General features: G+C 43.9%; 1 protein-coding gene across 1 annotated transcript in view; it reads right to left on the reverse strand.

Annotated features, from left to right (window-relative positions):
• The window catches only part of CALN1 (calneuron 1), a 490,570-nt gene extending 471,805 nt beyond the window's left edge, over nucleotides 1–18,765 (reverse strand). Inside the window, exon 1 of the mRNA XM_004587020.2 lies at nucleotides 18,567–18,765. Within this exon, the coding sequence (XP_004587077.1) occupies nucleotides 18,567–18,689 (123 nt within the window). The 5' untranslated portion in view covers nucleotides 18,690–18,765. The remainder of the gene's footprint in view (nucleotides 1–18,566) is intronic.
• Between the last annotated feature and the right edge of the window lie 2,274 nt (nucleotides 18,766–21,039).

The raw sequence follows: 21,039 nt of genomic DNA on the forward strand, positions 1-21,039 counted from the left end.
AGTTGGTACTCAGCTCTTTGCTTGCAGCCAATTGTGCCACTCCCTCCAGTGAGTTCTAGGTCTGGATTCTTATGTTAGATTTCCACCATGGTCTTCATAGCCCCAACTCCTGGCTCACTACTTTCCACCTCCTGTGATACCGTGGTGAGGCTGTACCTTTGTCTCTGCAACCTTTTCCCCACTTGCGGTTGGAGCAGGTCCCAGGATTAGGGAGACACCAGGTGTCCTATATAGCTAGGTTGTAGGTGGCGCTGATCTTGCTGGAACCTGTTGGCCATTAGGTGTGAGGGCCTCACAGACCTATTTTGATCCATATGATGCCACAGTCGGTATTATTTTCCTGCAGGACCAGTGCAATCCACAGAACTCAGTGAGTTCTCGTGAGCTCAGCACGTGCGCAGCTCACTGTTGTCCTCTGCAGCCCTAAAGCTTTTGCCACAGTGTACAAAATGGTGCCTGATGTATCACTACTAGAGTTCTTGATCTCCTGGCCATCAGGTCTGAGGGCTATCCCAGACCTGTCTTGGGTGGAACCTGTAGAATGCCATGTTGCTGTTTCACTAAGTCAGAAGTGAGTTCACTCCCAGCTCAGTGTATGCTCAGTCCTTTCCCTTGCCTTTGCCTCCTCATTCAAAATGGCGTCCAATTAGTCTCTAAGGGGCTGACTGGGCTGTGAAATCCACTGTGTTCTTGCACTGCCCATCTGTGATCTGCTGCTCTGTCTCTGCTCCTGGTCAAATCAAACGCACCAGCACGACGGGTAGTTCTTTGTCTGGGTTCACCTCCCAAGCTCCCAGTGAAAGTCCTTTCCCACCAGATTGCTGGTGGATTTCTGGCTGCTGGTGGAGTTCAGATTGCCATTAGCTGAATGCTGCTCGAGTATCAGTCACTGTAATACTGTGCCATTGTTTTTGCTGCTTTCCTGTGTCTCAGTCTCCAGGTACCCCTCTGCTGTTGTTCTGTCCTCTTCTATTTCCTGGAATGTGTCCTCTCTGCTTCATCCTCATTAAATGTTTCTCTGTCCGTGTAAACGTGTCCTTACCCTATTCTGCCATCTTGATTCTCTTGAGATTTCATCTTGATTGGAGTGGTGGGATAGACAGCAACTCAGGACTATCGAACTATCAAAACCTCTTGAGAACTTCATGGCATTGTAAATTTCTATTTTTCTTCCTGCTGTTGATTTTATGTTGTGGCTTTTCATTGAAGGGGATGCATAATAACTGTGTAATGGAGACTAAAATATCCAGATGTGAGGATACAATGCAGTATGCATCTCTACTTCCAGATCAAAGATGGACTTACAATGAAACTGTTTACTGTATCTTGACAATAGGATGCTGGACTCTCTGCCATTGTCCATGATTGCAATGATGGACGTATGACTGTGTATGAAGAACTATACTTTGGTAATGATATAGGGAAATTTGGGGGGGGAGGGGAACTGGAGTGGGGGTAAGCGAAATCCCAAGGCCTATGAAACTGTATCATAAAATGATAATAACAAAAAAATTAAAGAAATGGAAATTTGAAAAGATATTTTACACAAAATATTCATTCTTGTTTTTAAACAGCACATACAGTCTCAGAGAACACAAGAAGTATTTGGTTCAGCCTCATTATTTAATTCTGACATCAGGGAAAACCCATTCCACAATCAGGAGTCCCTGGGAAGGTTCACAGCCTGATTTCTCTACAAAATGATTTTCTAGTTGGGCATCTGGCACTGGGATGCCACTTAAGACATCTGACTCCCGTGTTCGTGTCTGGTTTGAGTCCAGGACTTCTGCTCCCCATCCAGCTTCCCGTTGACGTGCACCTGGGGAGGCAGCAGTTGGTGATGATTCAAATACTAGCTACCCTGACACCTATGTTGGAGATAAGGACTGAGTTTAACCTAGCCCAGTCCTAGTTCTTGTGGGTATTTGGGGAGTCAGCCAACAGCTAGAGATCTCTCTGCTCTTTCTGTGTGTCCCTGCCTTTTCAATAAAACTAAAATAGACAAATACTACTCTAAAAAAGAAAAGATCTTTAAAGATTTTTTTTTCAATATGGGTTAACATTTGCTTAGAGGGGACATGGAGACTAACATTTGTTTATGTTTTAAACTTAAATGCTCTCTATTTTAACTATATTCCTCCATTTTCTTAATGTATCAAATAAAACATTGTAAATTTTTAGCTTTTGAATGGTTATTAACTTGTAAATTTTAGTGTATCACATAATTAGCTAGAGTCGGTCCTTTTCCTCAAGCAGATGAACAATTTTAAGGAAATTGATGTTGAAGTCCTGTCTGAAATGTTGAGCAATTAGGCTTTCCACATTGTTACGCTATGGTGGAATCTCTGCGGGGTCTTGGTCTATTTCTGTGTACGTTTTTGTTTCCCAGTCTGTCTTCCTGTTAGATTGGCACCAAGTCACCAATTCTTGCCATTGCTTGTGCTGAAAAGGCATACACCACTTTCAGCTTAAGATAATGAAAGGCGGGTGAGTTTCCTTCCCTTTCTCTTTCTCTTGTATGTGATCTTGGAGGCCTTGGTCTTTCTACAGAATGGGGGAGCACATGTCCCTTGGTATCAGGCTTCGTAGGAGGGGGTCATCCATCTCTTTTTAAGTTGTTCAGGTTTTGCTTTATTCTGACAGAGTCCACCCTAATGAATATAATGTAGTTCTATGCTCTTACTGTAAGTCTTAAAGGACGTATTAAAAGTAAACTATAAATAAAGTGCATATGATTAATGACAATGATCACATTTGGTCATGGGTGTTATACCAACCAGACACTGGGTTAAACATTATCAATGACTCATCTAAGTTAATACAGAGGTTGTACTATACTGCAAATGCCCACCACACTATTCACTATGTTGATTCAAACTTCCAAATAAAGCTGCTGGCTCCAGGTAGGTATCAGCTACTCTCTAAACACAATGTTGGTTTATCATTTATGGACAATTACATAAAGTGTTGTTTAAGAAATTCAAGTCAGCTACTCAGGTGTCTTATTTATCTCAGTAACTTTTCAGCCTTTCATTTGCCTACCCATCCATCTATGCGTCCAGCCAGTTAGCCACTCATCCCTCCCTCTCTCCCCTTCTCTTTCTCTCCCTCAATTCATTCATCCATCCATTCATCTATCCACTCATCCCCTGTGTAGATGTCAAGATGGTTTGCTTCTTAATATGACTCTGATGACAGGCCTCAAGAAACTAAAACCGCCTGGTCATCTGCCAGGTTCATAAGGCTATTTCTGAGGCCTCCTGCATCATGGGGCCAGTTTCAGCTCAAGCTGTTCAGCATTTCTTTCTGCTCTAACTTGCTGCAGGTCTTACTGTGCAAGAAACAAAGTTTGTCTGGTGGTTGATGTGCACTACAGAAAGGAAAGTGTTATAAGCTGGGTGTTTGTTACTGAAATATAATATTATGAAAAATGTATGTACAAAGAGATATGGAAACATCACATGCTGTTTTTGTTAATTTTACAAATTCTCCAGGAGCCAGGAAATCCAACAGTCAGAAGAATAGAAGAAAGGGCATACATTCAGATCCAAGTCAATTGGACCCCAACTGAACCCTAAAATTTGGCAAATGTCAACTTCAAAGAGAAGGAAAAGACAAATAAGAGGCTGTGAGAAGCTATTGGGACAGACAGAAAGGGACCCTGTTCCTGAAGATAACATATTAGAAACAAGAGCAAATTTTAGAAACTAGGTCCTTTAGAGACTAAATGTCTAGCCTGGCCACTAAGACACCCATGGTCCATGTTGGAGTATGTAGTTTTGACTCCTGGCTTCAGCTCCTAATTCCAGCTTCCTGTTAACACAAACCCTAGGAGATAGCAGCCGTAGTTCAAGCAACTGAGTTTCTGTTTTGGAGACCTGGATTTGAGCTCCCAAATCCTGGCTCCAATCCTGTCCCCACTCCCCAAATACATAAACCATGTCCTTGGAGTCATCATTAAGAATCTGGAATGATTACTATGTCAATTAATTCCATAATGATGTAAATTTTTGCTGATGGTATGTTGGAGCTTTCAATTGACTGGGATGATACTCTGCTGGCTCTGTCTTCAGACCAGAGAGGGTATACCTAAGAAGCCGTTGAACTTGACTGGACAATAAGATGCTGGACTCTATGTTTGGTATACGCTTGCAATGGGGGAATCTCAACTGAACTTGAGCTGTGGTTATGCAACAAGGTGGAGGAATCCACCATGGTGGGAGGGTTTGGGGAGGGGTGGGAGAACCCAAGTATCTATGTAACTGTGTCACATAATACAATGTAATTAATGAAGTTAAATAATAAATAATTAAAAAAAAAGAATCTGGAATGGCTTGGCCTTTGTGAGACTGGGCAAGGACTGTACTGTGCGAACACAACAAGGAGAATGGGAAGGTATGTGCGGGAAAGTGGAAAACAGCATCCAGGAGCAGAGTAGATGTGTCATTGAAAAAGAAACTGAAAGTTTGAAAGCGGAGAGTTCTCTGAGAATTCCTAAGGAAAGGATAATAACGTAAAAGCATCTAGAGAGTTGCATTACAAATACAGGGCAAATTATGGAGATACAGCATGGAAATGGCAGCCTTTCCCAAGAAATAACTCAGAATTACAGAAGAGAGGTAATAACACAGAAGGAGGAAAAATTTTCCTCTGAACTGATTACAGAAAAAAGAACGAAAAAATGGATCACAACCTCCTGGCAAAATTGATGAGACACATTTCTACTGGTAACATTTTTGGTGTTTAAAAATAAATATGTATGAATGCTGGGCTCAGCAATGAAGATGTTCCTAGGAATACCTGCTTCTCATGTTGAAGTGCTTGGGTTTGACCCCTGGCTCCACACCCAATTTCAGTTCCCTGCTGATGTGCAACCTGGGAAGCAGCAGGTAACAGCTCACGTGTTTGGGTTCCTGCCATCCAACTGGGAGAGTCAGACTGAGTTCCTGGCTCCTACTTTCAGCCTGGTTTGGGGTTGAATCAGTGGATGGAAGCAATCAATGACTGCCTGTCAAGTAAATAAACACATAATTTTAAGTATAAGAAAAAAATCATAGGCAAGCAAAATAAAACATAAGCCCACTTGAAGGAATCAAAACTAAGTGTTGGCCAATGGAGCACTGCTCATGCTCATGAACATTGTTCCTCTGGGGATCTAGCTAAGGCCCTCTCCTTGGGCATGAACAACAGAAACTTCTCTGTTGGTATCTGAGGCACCACCTAGATAATAGAACAAGGCAATAGGAGACAGATGACAGCTTCCAGGTGTCTAGAAGGTGAGCTTATGTGTATTCACCATGGGGAGGACTTTGGAGAGCCAGGAACCTGCTAACACTGCGTGATTAAATACTATGTTGGTCTGAAAAACGCAAAACTATGGAGATGTCACAAAGAACAGTGGTTTCAAGGAGTTCAAGGATAAAAGGGAGAAGCAAAAATCTGAAGCATAGGACATTTTTCAGGTTCATGGCATCATCACAGACAGTACTGTCACTGGGAATACATGACAACATGCATTTGTCACAGCCCACTGAACTTCAGCACCAAGAGTAAACCTTTCTATGCATACATAAAAGCCATCAGCAGGGCAATGGAGTCCCAGATAAAATGTAGAATGTGGGAAATCAATCTGCTTTACAAATAAGGGTAATGACCTCATCGAAGTGGGGTAGGAGCAAAGTGCTGACTTAAGCAACTTGGGAAACGAGTCAGTTCTGTAGAGCCAAAGCGAAAGAACTATCCATATGCATTTTAGTTGATGGGTTTTTCCCCCAGGGGTGTAAGGGTGAGCAATTCTGATAATTATTATACAAGGAAATGAGACTTCAATGACGAAATAAGTGAATGGTGGGTGAAAGAACCAAATTGCTCACTGTTAGAACAGAACATTACAGATCAGAGGGGTGTGTGTGTGTGTGTGTGTGTGTGTTGGCATGATCTGTGGGGTAATGGATGGAAATTGGAGACACCAGGATAAACTCAAGTTTAGTTCAATATGGGTATGCATGGTGTGTATATGTATATGTATATGTATATCTATGTGTTAGTATACTGACAGTCATCACTTGGAATCTTCAAGCAAGTGGTTCCAGAACTCTCTGAGGATACTAAAATCCACGATACTCAAGTCCTTCATATAAAACTGCATAGTGTTTGCATAGAACCCATACACATCTTCCCATGTATTTTACCTCATCCATAAACCAATTGTGGAAGTTAATACTGTGCCAACTATAAAAACAGTTGTTAACACTGCATTGCTTAAGGAATAACAAGAAGGAAAAGATTCTACATGATCAGTCCAAATACACATTTTTCTCATATTTTCAATCCATGGTTCTTTTGACTCCAAACACATACAATCTACAAATACGGGAAGTCTGCTCTGTGTTTATACTTATGCAATCATCTGAACATTGCCACATTGTGGACTCATTACCTAGGTCTTGGTTTCTAATACCATGCTTTAGTGCAAGAAGCCAGGTCAGAAAATACACAAGATGAGCCCAGGCCATCTCATAATGTCCCAAGGTAAGAAAGTCTTTCAAGTACAGGTGCCAAAAGCTCCCAATGCCAAGGGTGCAACATTTGATCAAGAAAACAAAGCTGCATTGGATAACAGCCCAAAACATTAAATAAATATCCATGAGTCAGGATTTATGTAAATACATTCAGGATGAAATGAAAGAAGAAACGAAGGACAGAAGCATAGAGAGAAGGAAAAAGAGAGGGAGGGAATGGAAGAAGAGGAGAGAGGGACTGAGGGAAAAATCCTATAGAGAAGAGTTTGGAATAATTTGTTCTCTTGGCCTTTTTGAAGATGAAGTATAATGGCTGTTTCTTGAGTCTGACCAGTGAGCATTTCTTTCTAAAGATGCCAGTGTGGAAGAGAGGAAAGTAAAAGTTTACAGTGAAGGGATCTAAAAGAAAAATCTCAACCAGATCAAAACCAACGATGATGGTTTATGTGGAGAATATTTACCCTCATGATGTGGTGGAAATTAAATGTTACCTTTGTGATCTTACATCCCCAAAACCTTGGTCTAATCATGAAAACTCATTTAGAAACTCAGTAGAGGATATTCTACAGTAAACTTGACCAGTACTCTTCAAAATTGTCAAAATTATATATAAAAAAGCCCTGACAGATTGTTATAGTCAAGAGAAATTTAAGGAGACAGAGCACTTAAATGTGTTATAATGTGAAAGAAATTCTGGCTAAGAAACAAAAACCTAAGGAAATCTGAATAAAGTATGAACATGTGTCAAGATAGATGTTCGCCTAGCAGATAATGTAAAAGTTGGGTTTGCTTCCCAGATCCAGCCTTGGATCTTTGGAAGGTAACAAGTAATGAAATAATGGCTCAAGTAGTTGGATTCCTGTCTCCCATATGAGAGATCTGGATTGAGTTCCTGGCTCTTACCTTAGGACTAGCCTAGCCCTCCCTGCCCATTGCAAGAATTTGGGGAGTGAGCCAGTGGATGCAAGTATTTTCTCTCTCTCTCTCTCTCTCTCTCTCTCTTTCTCTCTCTCTCTCTTTCTCTCTCTCACGTTTGCTCACTGTCACTCTCCTTCCCTCTCTCCCTTCCATATACTAATCATAACAATACATCAAATTTGTTCATTAATTGTAACGTATGCCACATTTCCATTACAATCTAATAGAGAGATACTGAGTAGTACCTGGGAACTCTTTCTGAATTTATTACATCTCTCTGAAAAACCAAACCTATTCTAAAAAGGTTGGGTTTTTAACATAGACTGATAGTGTCTCTTCCGTTTCAGGCCTCTCCCCAAAAGAGGGGATAAACTTGGATACAGGGAAAGTGATATGGTTTAGACATGTTGAATTGATCTGATGGCTGCTGCTGGAACTGAAAACCACAAAGTAATTTATAGAAAACAGAGTTCTTTTTAGCTCACAGACCTGGAGACACAAAGTTAGGGGCCACATCTGTTGAGCACCTCCTGTCTGATGAGGACTCTGCAGCTCAGGATATCGCCTGGTGAGACAGAGCAAACTTTCTTCCTTGGGTCTCTCCTCCTGTTCTCTTAGCCACACACATAGTGCTGACTCTCCACCTACACAGCCTGGTCTCATCCTATCTACCTTCCAATGGTCCCACCTCCAAACATCATCAATATGTGACTTTGAGGATTACCTTTGCGACACATAAATTCCGTATGTTGGAATTCATTCCATGTGTTGGAATTCATTCCATGTGTTGGAAAGGACTTGCTCGAGCCACTGTAGCACATCCTTCACACATCCGACACACAGAGACACCTGTTGGCTTCCAGGGTGTTGCCACCTGGTTACAGGTATCCTGTCGGTTTCCCATTCTGGAGTTTAGAACTGGTGAATGCAGATTCCGCCTAGTTTGTGTAATACTTTCAAGAACCCTGGGATCTTCCTGACATTTGGGCTCCTCTAAGATCTCTGTGGCCGCGGGTCCTTTGGCATGAAGTCTACACCCACCTTCTGTACTGTGGTGCATGCTTTGGCCGATGAGCTACCTGCCTTGCAGTGTCTCCGCCATGCAATCTCAGTGAGACTCAAGGATGCTGTCTTGTTGCAAAAGACTATGGAGTAAATTCTCTGTCTGGGATCCCCCAAAATCTCAACTGAGGATGAGATTAGGTGCCCTGTCCTCAGTGCTCACCCCATGAATCTCCTGGGGTTCAAGCCCAAAAAGGGGGGGAGCAGAAATCTTCTGAGTCTGTTGCTTCTCTTTCATTCTGTCCATATCCCTTCCAATTTGCGGCCACACAATGCATGGAAGTGCCTTTTACTTCCTTTATTTAATGTACTCCAATTTCTTCTTGGCTCCAGTTTCAAAATTAAGCCTGAAGAGTGAACAGAAGCCTCTCCATTTTAGTTGAAAAGAATTCAAAGATCTGAGTCTTCCCTGCTAGCCTGTCATTTTTGAAAGTTTTCTCCACCCACGAAGCTTGGCTTCTCTGTTTTATCTTATTTATTTTATTAAACTTATTTTATTTTATAGGCAGAGACAAAGATAGAAAGAGCACCCATCCAGTTATTCACTCCCCAAATGCCTGCAAAAGCTAAGGTTGGCCAAGGCCAAACTCAGGGTTCCAGAGCTCAATCCAGATTCTCTACATGGGTTACAGGGACCTAACTACCTAAGCCATCACTTGCTGCCTCCCAAGGTCTGTAATCATGAGACAGGAAAGACCCTCCAAGTCAAGCACTCTGAGGTAGATTGCAGGAGTCCCAAATGGGGCGGCCTCATCAAGCCGAACACCCACTCAAAGCTTGACTTTTGAACCCTATTATCATGGCCAATGTTGTGATTCAGTGAGTTAGGCTGCTGCCTGTGGCACTGGTTTGTGTCCTAGAACCTCCACTTCTAATCCAGTTCTTTGCTAAAACTACTGGGAAAGCAGCAGAGGACAATCCCAGTGCTTGGGCCCCTGCACCCACATGGGAAATCCAGATGGAACTGCAGACGCTTGGCTACCACTTGGCTAAGCTCTGACTATTGTGGCCATTTATGGAGTGAACCAGTGGATGAAAGATCTCTCTCCTTCTCTTTCTATAACTCTGCCTTTAAAACAAAATAAAAAAATTTAAAAAAATAGGCAAAATAAGTTGTCTCATCCTGGGTCAGAAGCCTCTTGACTTGAGCGCAGGCTGTGCTCCGACCCAACAGAAACCATAGAATAAGCAGTTCCTAACTTTGAAAAATTAATCACAAACATACTTGCTTCAAATTTCCAAAGGTTATTCCAATTTGGAAATGTGTAGTTGCCAGACTGGAATTTGAATGCAGCTGGATGTTAGCATACATGCCAATCAAATGGGCAGGTCATATGACTCTGTTAGCTTAAAAAACATGCATGTATTAGTTAACAATTAACATGTACCAGTTTAGTATGTTGCTACAGCCTACTGTTGGGGTGTTTTAGTTGCCATGAGTTGTGAGAAGTGGAAGGGAAAGCCAGGAAAAATCAGCACTGTTTTACATGAAAAGACCTGAAGAAGTTCATAGTAGATACGAAAAGTGGGAGGTTAGGGCCACCCTCAGCTAGGGAAATACGGCTAAGAAACCAACCAACTAGCTAGGGGTCCACAAATTGGAATGGGACAGATTATCTCTTTATTTCTAGAAGTGTTAAGCCCTCATTGAAATCTGGCATTTCCTTCCATTATGCATGCCGACCATGGACCACAGAGGCCTGATATGACTTTGTCACCAGTAAGTATTTCCCTATCATGTTATGATTGATGCAATTATTTCGAACTTTTGTTTACACTTTGCCCCCTGTAGTATTTCAAACTTAGACTAGTTATATATTCACTGCTGGATCTTACTCAGTGCATCAACAAAGAAATTCATGTATTATTATGTCACATATTTGTTTTGCTTAATATTTTGATTCTGTCCTTAATCTTGATTGATTTCCTTTGTTGCTGCCTCGTGTTCACTTTTGCACACTAAAAAAAATGTAATTCACAAGGCCCGTGAGACTGCGGAAAGGATCCAGGCATACAAAGGACCCTTAAAATATTTCCTTTCTCCTGACTCTACCAAGATTTCTTCGTACATCATAATTTTTCTCTGCAATGAAATTTCCCAGTTATTCCCATGGAGTCAGTAAAATCTGTGATTTAGATACATCTGCTGCATGTTAATGGGCTTGGGCAGAATTGAGAGAGAAGGCAGTAGAGGAAATCACACCTCCCCCAAATCCCAGAGGCTGGCGACTCAGTATTTGTTGCATATTGAGAGAAGACAGAGCTGGTCCCAGAATTCCTGGTATAGCTCTGAGTGGTACATAGCCCTAAAGTGAAGCTACAGGGGGCTAAGATAGCACTCAGCCCAGGTAGACCAGGAAAATATAGAGAGACAAACATTCTTCCAGCCTGAGAGTATTCTCAGGCATCTTCAGGAGTCTTAGGTCACTGGGAAGATCTCTTAACTGCCCCCAGGATCCTGATCTTTGTAGTAGGAAATCAGAAGCTCTTGAAAGCCACGCATCTCAAGAAGCCAGTACAATGAAGATGTGTGGCTATTTTCAAACATGGCCCTCCAATCCCTTGAGCCTCCTCCCCGTGAGACACAATATTGGGTACCTTCCTTCCAGCAAGTGGAAGATTTGGCACTGCTCCGATCCCTAGCGCATAGCAGACATGATGTCTACAAGGTTAAGTCATCATAGGTCAGGCAGGTTCTCCAGTTGCTTCTCTTGGAAGGCTCATTTCTGGGGGCTCTTGCAGAACTCTCTTCTCACAACCATGCCATCAGAGACATAGCCACAAGCAGGAGTCACTGGTAAGTGTTCCCAGATGAGCTGGTCCTGTTGTTAAATCATCCTAAGACTTGCGAATGGCCAAACGATGGCAGCCCCCAGCCAGCAGGACTTAATTATGGAGCACAGACAAGACACCTTCACTGGCTTTTTGAACCAGAGATTCCAGGTGTGTTCAAGATGAGTGTTGACTTCACCACTGAGTTTGGGTTCATTTGTGACAAAGCAATGGTAACTGGACCAAGACAAAAGGAGAGGTTGTGGAGGAATAGGCTTGGCACATGAGACATGGGTGGACAAATAGGCCTTGCTCCAATGGGAAAGACAGAGAGAGGCAGCCAGAGGGACAGGCCTGTAGAGTCTCCTTCCTGTGCTTTGAAATCCATGGTGAGTAACAAGGACTTTTACCAAGTGGTAGTGCTATTGGATGGATAGTCTTCTGCTAACAAGACTATTTGGGGCATATACTTCATTGAGTCATCCTCTCTCCTGCCCCACTTTCTCAACAGGAACAAAATGCTCAATCAAAAATGTAGTACAAACACCAAGAGTGTGTTAGATGAATTGAGTCTGTCTCAATGATTTCTGATGATTGAGAATAATCAGGTCAGGGCCCAAAGCATTCCTCTCTCACAGGCAGGAAACTACCTACTATATCCATTTCAAATCCAGCTTCCTGCTAATTGTGCCTGAAAGCATCAGAGATGACCCAAGTATTTGAGTTTCTTCACCCACATGGGAGACCCAGATGGAATTCTTGGCTCCTGACTTCAGCCTGACACAGCCCTAACTATTGTGGGCACTTGGGGAGTGAACGGGTAGGTAGAAGTTTTCTCTCTTATTCATTCTCTCTCTCTGTTTCTCTCTCTCTCTTTGTACCATTCTTTCAGATAAATCAACACATAAATCTCTTTAAAAAATCATAAGTCTGCTTCTCAAAATTAGAATCAGGCCTTCTTTCAGTAGTACAATGCCTGATATTACCTATCCCAAGATGAAGCCGACTTTGTGTGAATTGCACCTTGTTTAACCAAGGACGTCAGATATGTTCTTTTGCATTTTGGAGTATCGTGTCCACTGCAAGTAGCAGCATGGTTATGTGAAATATGGATGTCCCAGATATCGGGGGCCTGAAGGACATGAGATGTGCTGACTGCAGAGCACTCGCAGGGGGACACATACAACATTAGCGTCTGCCATCTTTTTTTTTATTGCAATCATTAGTTCTATTTTCTAAGGAGTCCAGAATCCACAACTGGGCTATGCATGTAGAATTCTTTCACTGGAGGCTGTGTGCTTGATCCTATGCCCTCGTACTTCTCCAGAGAGCACAACTCTGTCCATTATTAGCTTTAAAGTACTTCCTTTCTGCTAGCTCTTTCTACTTCATGCTGGTATCCTCTGTCCTTCAAGTGAAATGGAGCAATAATTCTGGCGAGCTAGTTGGCAACATTTATGTGAGTGTACTTTTTGACTTAGAGGCAATGCTTCTTGAAAATCAATCTTTAGGAGCCACCACTGTGGTAGGGTAATCCACCGCCTGTGAGGCCAGTATCATAAACAGCACCAATTTGAGTCCTGCCTGTTTCATTTCTAACATAGCTTCCCGCCTGCTGACGCACCTGGGAAAGCAACGGAGCAGCCCATTGCATGGGCTCTTAACCACTCATGCGGGAGACCCAGGTGAAGCTATTGGCTCCTGCCTTTGGCCTAGCCTAGCTATAGTTAACAACAGAGGGAAGACCTCTCCCCTCCCTTCTGTAAACCTGCTTTGAAAGTAAATAATAAAGAAACCTTCTGAAAAGATATATCTTTAGATAATGCTCACATATGTTCACAATGAATAATATATGCATAAAGAACTACTGATTGCAGTGTTGGTTTTGTGAGCGAAATTAGAAAACTAGACAGTCATCAATAGGGAACTGGATTGGTTAAGTAAATCATGTTGCAGTGGAAAAGAATATCGGTCATAAATTGTTGAGTGAAAAAAATTACAAAACAGTATGATTCCATTAACAGCAGCAAACAACAAATCAGGATACATATTTGCTTATTTATTCCAAGCATTTTGCAGGGAGTACCAGGCACATTCTATTTTGAATTTTGTAAGTGGATGGAGCCCTTTTGCCCAGGACACCTGCCTTTCCTTGACATGCTGCTAGGCACACCTTGACCTTGTGATGACCTAACATGTGAAATCTATGGTGAGTACTAACCCATCTTCTTCATGAGCCTGTGAACTGCATGAGGAATGCACTTAGTCACTGCTTTATTTTCAATGCCCATTACAGAGACTGTCCGAACATCACAAAATGATACTTAAATATATAAGGCTGGGAGCATTCAGAGTATGTTGGCAACTTACTATGTGTTCCAGTTAGAGCACTTGACAGGTCCTTAGGAGAGGGGATACATTGTTTAGTCTTGAACACACACACGTGCACACATCCAGGCATATGCAACACACACACACACACAGAGTTCTAAGTGCCCAACTGAAACTGTTTGGAGAATTCAACTTACACAAACATAAAACATTCCTTTTGCTGCCAGGCATCTCTGAAGATTAACCATGCTAGTGTTTTTTGCTAGGTGGATACAACATGGAGAAACCTCCCTTTTTATTGACCCTGAGGCACTCTGAGAAGAATTGTCATGCTTACTGAGATCCTGGAGCCCAACTACTGCTGGCATCTTCCATGACACAGATCACAGAAAGCATCCTGGGTGAAATCTTTCCAAGAGATGATTGGTCAGAAAAAGTTAAACAGGCACGTGTCACACACTCTAAAACCTAGCTCCTGTAGTTTCCACTCAGCCATGTCTCTACCGTGGTATGGCTTACGGATTCAACAACCCCTAGGTCTGGCAAGTTAAGCCTTATGGCAGAGGGACAGCAGTGACCAGCAACGTGCCTACACATTTGTTTAGTACATAGAAGAGAAATATGGATGGGCAGGTAAGAGGGACTCTGGTTGATGATGCCAGTCTAGCAGATGATGACAGCTTAGTTAACCAAGCAATAGACCTTAAGTCACAAGGTAGTCTGTGAGTCCTGTTTATGTCGAGATTCTTTTTTATAAAATATTCAGAACAAGGGTGGGAGGGAGAAGTAGAGAAAATTTCCCTTTGAATTTCCAGCGCTTTCAGAGTCAGCAATTTAATGACTCATGCATTCTAAATCCTTGCTTTGTCTACACGTTTTCATTTCCAAATACTAAAAAACACTTTGTTTGGAACATGGGCTATTTTTAGCTCGTATATCAATAGTGCGCATCCACATCTCCTCATATGAGGACAGTTCCCTTTGGACTGGGCCACAGCAGCATCCCAGGAGTGGGATTGTTTACTTAACTGAGGTTTGTTGAAACTACCTGGGTGACTCTATTCCCTGATGACTCTATTCCAGATGGCCTCCTGGTCCCAGTGACCAGTGAGTCAGCTCTCAACCTGGTACAATGAGTCCCAGGCCTCACAACCTGACCCAAAGGGAAAGAATATCCTGTCAGACCTCCCAAGTCAAGGAACCAACACCTTGATGGCTTAGAGTCAAGTGAAATCCTCACTGCTTTGCCTCCTTTTGAGATTTTTATGGGAATTAAGAAGAAAGGGAGATCCCTCTGCCTATAGATCATTTTCCTCACATACAATGGGAAAAAGTCTGTAGCACAGACAGGAATGCCTGGTCTAGAGAATTCTCCAGCCTTCCTTTAGGCTGAGAAGTGAGAGGTAGGGACTGGCAAGGTAACCTAGTGGCTAAATCCTCACCTTGCATCTCCCAGGATCTCATACAGGCCCCAATTTGTATCCTAGGTGTTCTACTTCCCTTTCAGCTCCCAGCTTACAGCATGGACATTCAGTAGAGAATGGTCCAAAGCCTTGGGACCCTGCAACCACTTGGGAGACCTGGAAGAAGCTCCTGGCTCCTGGCTTTAGATTGGCTTATCTCTGGCTGTTGTGGCTACTTGGAAAGTGAATCAGTGAATGGAAGATCTTTCACCCTGTATCTGCTTCTCTCTGTAAATCGGCCTTTCCAATACAAATAAATAAATCGTAAAAATAAAAAAAGAAAGCAAGAGGCAAACAGACTGGAAGAAAGACAAGAGGTGCAGAGGGAGTTTGTAGTCCCTAGCTGTTGTGTAGTGCCCCATATCTTCTGTTCCACAGCTTGCTGGTTTGTGTCTAGTGGAAACCTTCTAAAAAGGCCCTAATGTGGAACCTTAATAACAAGAGTCTTACCAGGACTCAGTGGACAACCAACATACTTTGAGAGTAGATCATAAAATCACTGATATCTCAATCAACTGGGTAACTTTTCTGCTCCTTGCTCTCTCCTCCTTAGAGTGGAAGCAACCATGTGGACAACAAATGACTGATATTTCAGAGGACAGGGCAACATCTCTGGTCATTACACTCTCCACGCCACAGTAGGAGCAGCTATGCTCCAACATGCTGACCCCCTTCCAGGACATGGTTGATTTGATCAGGTATGGGTAGCAATGAGTTCACTTTCTGGGGAACTTGGAACTGAAAGCTGACAATACCAGTTGAGGCTGGTGGCTCAGTGGATGGCTCCTTGAGATTAATTGTTTTTATGTTGACAGAGAAACCAGAAAAACACAGTTTTATCTGGTTTGCTATACCCATCTAGACCCTTTTCCCATTCCTCCTAAGGCTCAACTCTATGGCCTTTGGTTCCGTGCCCTTTGCTCTATCCCCATTCATGTCTTCCTAACAGGAAATCCAGTTCCTTCCAAGGGCCTGATTGGATGTCTGATGAATATAATCAAACCATTACCAGTATGTAGAAAAGATATTTGCATTGGCAGGGGGTGGGGGGGGGGGTATGTAGAGCACACTAAGGTTATTCCTTGTTGTATTGTAATGTTGCCTTTTTCTGGTCACTCCATGCATAAACACTAGGCCACTGCAGTTGGTAAGCAGCGATAGCACTTTGAAACCATTTGAGATTGAGAAGAACCCTGATATCTTGCAGGCTAATCCCAGCACCCAGGCCATGCTTTATGTGAAGAGGTTTCAAGCCTCAGTATTGAAGGATGGGGGCAATGTCTTGTGGAAGCTAATGTGAGAACAGGTTCCAGATGGACCATGTTTCCTGTTCCCTGCATGTCCAAGTCCCTGGTGCTCAGACTCTGGCTGCAGAACTCCCTCCTGTGGTTCTACCACCCTCATCCTTTTTCCTTTTATCTGCTCCTTCCTGTTCATAGCACAGAGAAATTTTTCAAGAAGCACAGAGGTATGCCCCTTAAGGAATTAGGAATTGGCAAAAGTGTATTAATTTGATATTTGTTCATGTGTATGTGATAAGAACCAGCCAGGGGATCTGGAAATCTGCAAATCTTAGTTACAGAAAGAATAAATATCTACTCAGCCCAACAAAGGGGAAGCTGATGGCTTGGGAGAAGCTGACTCACCACCAGGTTATCACCTGCAGCCAGAGACAACCGAAATTAAACTGCCCTCCAACCACTCTGGCCAAAAAATTCTGAATTCTCCAAAACACAGGAACAAATAGAGAAACAGTTAGAAGGATGCTGAGCAAATGGGAACTTACTAATGCCATGAAAGACTTCTTCACATCTGAGAAGGTTGATAAGTCCTCTGTAGCACCAGCCATATTGGTCATTTGTCACAGCCTCATAGGACAAATAGGAACATTTTTCTAACCCTTTCTTACCTCCTTCTCAAAACAGGCTCCCTTTTCTTGCAGCAAGTGTTCAATATTCTGTAATGTATCCTAGGCCAGAGGAAGGCCAAGTAGGAATTTCACTTTTGTTTTGGACGGTGCCTCCTGCTGAGGACCCCTTCCTGGAAGGGATGAACTGGGGAAGGGTTGCATCCTAGGACATGCTGGGACCTTCGGCCAACATTCTTGAACAGTGTGTTGATTTGAGCCTGCCCCTCATCATGTGTCATTTCTAAACTCCATGTTGCCCTCTTCCAAACTTTTCCTCAAGCCAAAGAGAAGGGCTTACCCTCACAGACCAGCTTGTTCTTTCCAGGGATTTCATCAGCTTCTAGTTTGTGTTAGAGAAGGTTGTGAAGGAAAATCCTGTAGCCAACTAGATCTGGAGCTTGCATTCTAGTCCCTGGCTGAAGACCAGGAGCTCTAACCAAAATAGTCCCAACTCTTTTGCTTCCCAGCTCTTTTGCTTCCCATAAATCTAACCCTAATCTCTTTGCCCCTGCCATCAATGCTTTTGGGTGACACTGGCTAATGGTGGCACAGAGGGCTGGAAACTCCATTAGTCTTAGGGAATCAACTTCAGAACACACCTGTTTATAGGACTCACCTATAAACAGATCAATTCTTGATGCCAGTACTACACAGATCAAAATTTCTTTCCATACAAAACCACCCAGTGTTGCAAATTCTTCTTGGATTTTGACAGCCATGAATGCCTCCAAGGAAAAAAAAAGAGAACAAGATAAAGAAAAATAAACAGGGAATCATGTAATGTGGGAGCATATAAAACCCATCAGCCCCAAACAAGCTTTTCTTCTGTGCACAGGGAAGGTGGGGCAGCCTAGTGGTGGAGAACAGAAGATTCAAATTGACAAAGACTTGGGTGGGAACCCTGGATTAACCTCTAACTGTGTGATCTGGGGGAAACTGTTTGATGCTTGTTTTATTTTTCTCTATAAAAATGGAGTTCATGATGCCCATCAGGGGTATCGGGGGAGTAATAGAAATGACCTTTGCAAAGCTCTCATGCCCATGCCGTTGTAGAGTTCACAGTCTACACATTATATGTGCTGTTATCACATCTCAGACACAGATCGACTTCGCAAGCACTTCCGGTGACTGGTAGTCCTAGCTGAAGCCATGAGCTGGAAACCCAGTGCATGTCTCCAGAACCTGGGTACCCAAGCTGTGACCTGCTGCCTCCCAGGCTCTGCATCAGCAGGAAGCTGGATTCAGGAGACAGCTGGGTCTGGAATCCAGGAATGGATTCCAGGTCCACTGGTCACACAGTCACCACATGCTTTTTTATTCCTACCAGTCACTAATAGGGTTAGTTTGCAAGCCATGCCCCTGTCTTGTCCACACACCATTTCATGCACCATCAACAGTAGCTGTTGGCCTACAGAAACCTGCCTCCATCTAGCTGAGAGGCTCAACCCTGGGACCCCTCCCAGATGTGCTCTCTGGATTCTCCTCTCCACCCCAGACACTCAGCAGCAGAGACTCCCAGATCCCGCGCCACCCCCTACCTGAGGGCTGCACAACAATCTAGATCCTGGGGGTTGGGGGGGAGAAGAAGACTTGCCAGGTGGGGAAGTCGGGGGCCTGGCTCCTCGGCGGCTCCTCTCCCCCTTCAGGGGCTCCTCGCTCCCCTTTTGTCTCATTCTCGGGCTTCCCCTCTCCAGGTTGCTCAGGCAGCCGCATCGGGGGTCCAGGGCGATGATGCCAGAGAGATTTGGGAGCACATCAAAGGAGCGTCAGCGGAGATACTGAGACTCTGCAAGGAGTTGACAGAGACTTAACTGCTGGGAACAGCATGGATAATCAGTTACTCAAAGGCAGTTGCCTAAATAATTCATACCCTCCCTTCCGTATTTATACAGGACAATGACAGAAATACAGGCTGGGCACCCAAAATATAATTACAGCTGTGACAGCCATTGAGTTATTCATAAGGCCTCAATGTCACCGGAGAGAATGACACAGCAAACCAATCATGTAGCTCAGGAACCCACCTTAGTATTTGCAGGTATTGTCCATGCACACCCACTGAGCCTTGGCAGAGCAGAAGCCTTGGGGAAGACAGCTGTAGCAGCCAACTCAATTGCAAACGGCAAGAAAGCTTAGCTCCTCATAAGCACACATCAAGAGAGAGGCACAGAATTCAAGTGCAGCACCCAGTTGGAGATTTCCATCTCATGGATCAGACTCCAGTCAAAGCTCTTGAGCCTGTCAACAGTCCCAGGGCAATGTCATTCAAACCCCAGAGCAGAGCGAGCATGCAAGAGTCATGTCTTGTTAACAGCTCCAATCCAAATTCCTAGCTCCGCCCAGCTGCTAATATCTTGTGGCTAGCTGAGTTTGGGAGGGGTTCGGGCCTTGGGTTTGGGGGCAAGTGCCGCTCCTCACAGTGTGGCGGCTGTGGGGGGTGCCCCTGCCGGGTCGGACCCAATGCTGGGGGCTCACGCCAAAGACACTGCCACAAGGCAGTGATCGAGTCCTCGGCCTCACCCAGGGCGGCCAGTGTACCATGTGGTGCCAGGCTTTGCCTGTTGCTCTGGGGTTTTTTAAGATATGTTTGCTGCCTGGGGACACCCATGACTAAGTCCAATTTTAGTGTAGGTGAGTAGTGAATCTTGGGTGATTCCCAGTGACAGGGTCATGGAAGTTTTAGGCATGCATGGGGACTGAGACCTGGTGGTTTGGAGGGAAGTACCCAGGAGACAATTACATGATGGAAACAATATGGACATAATGGTATTGCCCACTTCCCTATACCCCCTGAACCTTTTTTTTTAACCTCAATTAACTATGTAAAGATTGTCAACAACAATACAATAAAAAAAAAAAAAGAAATACAAACCGTTATGTACAGCTGGAGGTCGGCAAGTTTTGGCTTCCTTTCCCCTGTCCTCCCATCTCCTCTGCTCTCTCCTCTTTTCTCTCCTCTCCCTTCTCCTCCCCTCCCCCACCTCCTTCCCTCCTTCCTTTTCCCTCTCCTGCTCTTACATCCCCTCCCCTCTCCCTTATCCCCTCTTCTCCCCTCTCCTCTCTCCCCGTTTCTCTCTCCACCCCTCGCCCCCAACGTATGGGTGGTTCTATCTCAGCTCGGGTGCCATTGGTTCTGAAAGCCGTCCTTAACTCAATTTCTTCTGCAGCTGTATAGGGTACCCTCTCTGTTCCTACTCCTCTTGTTTGCTCACCGTCTCTGAGCTGAGAAAACTTTTGGAGTCAGGGCAATGCTGTGTGGCCTTTAGGCCCAGAAGTGACAACCTTAACATATGGTTTTCAATAAACACAGACTGAGCTGACAGTATTTGATTCCATGGTGAAGTTAAAATAGCAATACTAATACAAAAAAAAAAATTGGTAGAGATGTCGTGCTCAGAGAATATGTTGGAAAGATCTTGGAAATGAATGAAGCCCCTGTCATTGTGTACCGAGCCATTGTCTGCACATTACTGTGGGCAGTGGTGCTGCCCAGCATCAGGGTTACATGTCCCCATTTCTCATTATTGTGACCAGGACGTGGCATCATGGAAAGGATCCCCCTGCACTATTTCCAGCGTCTGGATCCATGCCTAGGAGGCAGTTGCCTTAGAATCCAGCCCATAGTGGATGAGAGTCAGAACACAGGTGCCTGATGTCCTAAAAGGTATTGTGGACCTAGCTATAAATTTGCGTACTCAGTTTCCACTGATTATCAGCCTTGTCCAGATCAAAGGAGAATGGCCCAACCCAAAGTGCAGTGCATAACACGTGCCAGCTACAGGAATAAGTCAATGGCAGACATGTAAGTCAACTGAGTATTTTGTAACTTTCACAATGACCAGAAACTCCCCCCGCTCCCAGGCTGGGTCAGGGCTTGGCAGACAGTGTCTAAAGTCTTTGGTTCCCTGAGAACTGGTGACAGGGGAAGGGGGGGATTCGATCTTCCCTGCCAACAAAGGAAGGGCGGCATGGACACCTGTATACGGAAAGTTTCTCAAGGATAGATGGTGGGGTGCCAGCACTGTGGGACAACGGGTAAAGCTGCTGTCTGCCACATGAAGAT

The sequence above is a fragment of the Ochotona princeps genome, chromosome 24, assembly GCF_030435755.1.
Source record: "Ochotona princeps isolate mOchPri1 chromosome 24, mOchPri1.hap1, whole genome shotgun sequence".
Taxonomy (NCBI): Eukaryota; Metazoa; Chordata; class Mammalia; order Lagomorpha; family Ochotonidae; genus Ochotona; species Ochotona princeps.